This window comes from Propithecus coquereli, unplaced genomic scaffold (genome assembly GCF_000956105.1).
Source record: "Propithecus coquereli isolate 6110/MARCELLA unplaced genomic scaffold, Pcoq_1.0 Scaffold506, whole genome shotgun sequence".
Classification (NCBI taxonomy): domain Eukaryota; kingdom Metazoa; phylum Chordata; class Mammalia; order Primates; family Indriidae; genus Propithecus; species Propithecus coquereli.
Window position 1 is genome coordinate 599,811 of NW_012150908.1, and position 1,341 is coordinate 601,151.

Sequence of the window (1,341 nt, forward strand, 5' to 3'; positions counted from 1 at the left end):
TGACATTTCTTCTTACCTGTGTGCCTCAGACCAATAAAGTACTCTGCATTAAATTTAAATCTTGAGACAGTAGTACAGCATTGAAAAAAATTGTAAAGCAGCTTAGATACACTGAACCCAGATTTTACATTTCATTTGTCAGATCAGAATATAAAAAGCTTGAAAATCAACTTGAAAAAGCTTATTATTCCTCAAGAAAAAGTATGAACAATCTGAAAATGATCAATTAGTATGAATGAAACATTGTACATAGTTAAGTCACATTTAATGGTTGCTAGACATACCACTCCCTCCTGGAAATTACGGAACCATCTACATGTGAAACTAAGTCATCTTCATTTTCGTCATAATGTTCATCATTGACGAACTTCATTCCCATTTTTAGATCTTCGTAATAATCCATTGGTCTTTCAAACCTATTGAGATTTTCTACATTGTTCCATTGAGTTTTTTCAGGCTCTTCTAAATAGTCTTTACGTATTAGATTGTTCACTGGATTTTTGATTTCTTTTTTTACACTGTCTGGATAAGAATCAAGCTCCTCTTGTTGAAGAACATCTATTTGTGATTCTTTTTGCATATCTGATGGTGGAATGTAGTTCTTGGCAAAGTAGTCTCCACGAAACGTCCGTCTTCTCCTATAGCAGAATATTCCAGCCAAAACACTTACAAGTACTATGAAGAGAGCCCCACCCACTACACTAGCAATGATCGTGCCAATTGTATCATCCTTAATTGTTGCCAAAGTTGACAATGGGAAAGGCAATTTTTTAGGTTCTGTTGCTAGATCCTCGATGTCAGCAGTTGAGGGATGCCACTGAATTGTAGGCTGAAGGGTGGTAGTAGTAGGAGGATCTAATGGAAACAGTAAAGATAGACAAGACACAGAAAGGCAAAGAATGTCAATGCAGGCTGATTCAGCAGCAAGTTGAAAAGACAGCACAGTTAATGAATATATATTCACAGTAACAATAGTTTTTCATTCTTAATTTTATTACAATTAGACGGTAGTGGTACTTATATATTTTAAAGAAAAAACTGACACTAAGTCAGTTACCAATGAAGAGAAAGGAACAAAACCTATAGTATAAATCCTAAATTCTTCCATTTCAAGTTTAATAGTGATATTGTACTCCAGAAAATAGGTACTTATATTTTTAATGAAGAGTATTACTTAAGTGTCCTATACATAACTGGCTTAAGAATTATCATAAAAAATTAAATCAAAGTCAAATGTACATTTTCTTAGCCAGCAGCACAAGAAAATAAAATGAAAGAAGGGAAAAATTAAAGTTTTCTTAATATCCATTTTTACCTAATATGGTTTATTTTTGTAAGATC

At 33.0% G+C, this 1,341-nt stretch overlaps 2 protein-coding genes across 2 annotated transcripts in view; both read right to left on the minus strand.

Moving 5' to 3' along the window:
* LOC105820096 (nectin-3-like) overlaps nt 1-1,341 on the minus strand; it is a 186,293-nt gene that overhangs the window by 113,730 nt on the left and 71,222 nt on the right. The window contains exon 6 of the mRNA XM_012656513.1: nt 310-855. Within this exon, the coding sequence (XP_012511967.1) occupies nt 310-855 (546 nt within the window). The remainder of the gene's footprint in view (nt 1-309; nt 856-1,341) is intronic.
* LOC105820098 (nectin-3-like) lies at nt 15-861 on the minus strand. The gene has a single exon (XM_012656515.1). It carries the CDS (start codon nt 578-580, stop codon nt 275-277), a length of 306 nt encoding a protein of 101 aa, XP_012511969.1. The 5' UTR covers nt 581-861; the 3' UTR covers nt 15-274.

What these genes read in the sequence shown, in the direction of transcription:
- LOC105820098 (XM_012656515.1), bottom strand. Translation starts at nt 580, where the DNA reads ATGCAAAAAGAATCACAAATAGATGTTCTTCAACAAGAGGAGCTTGAT.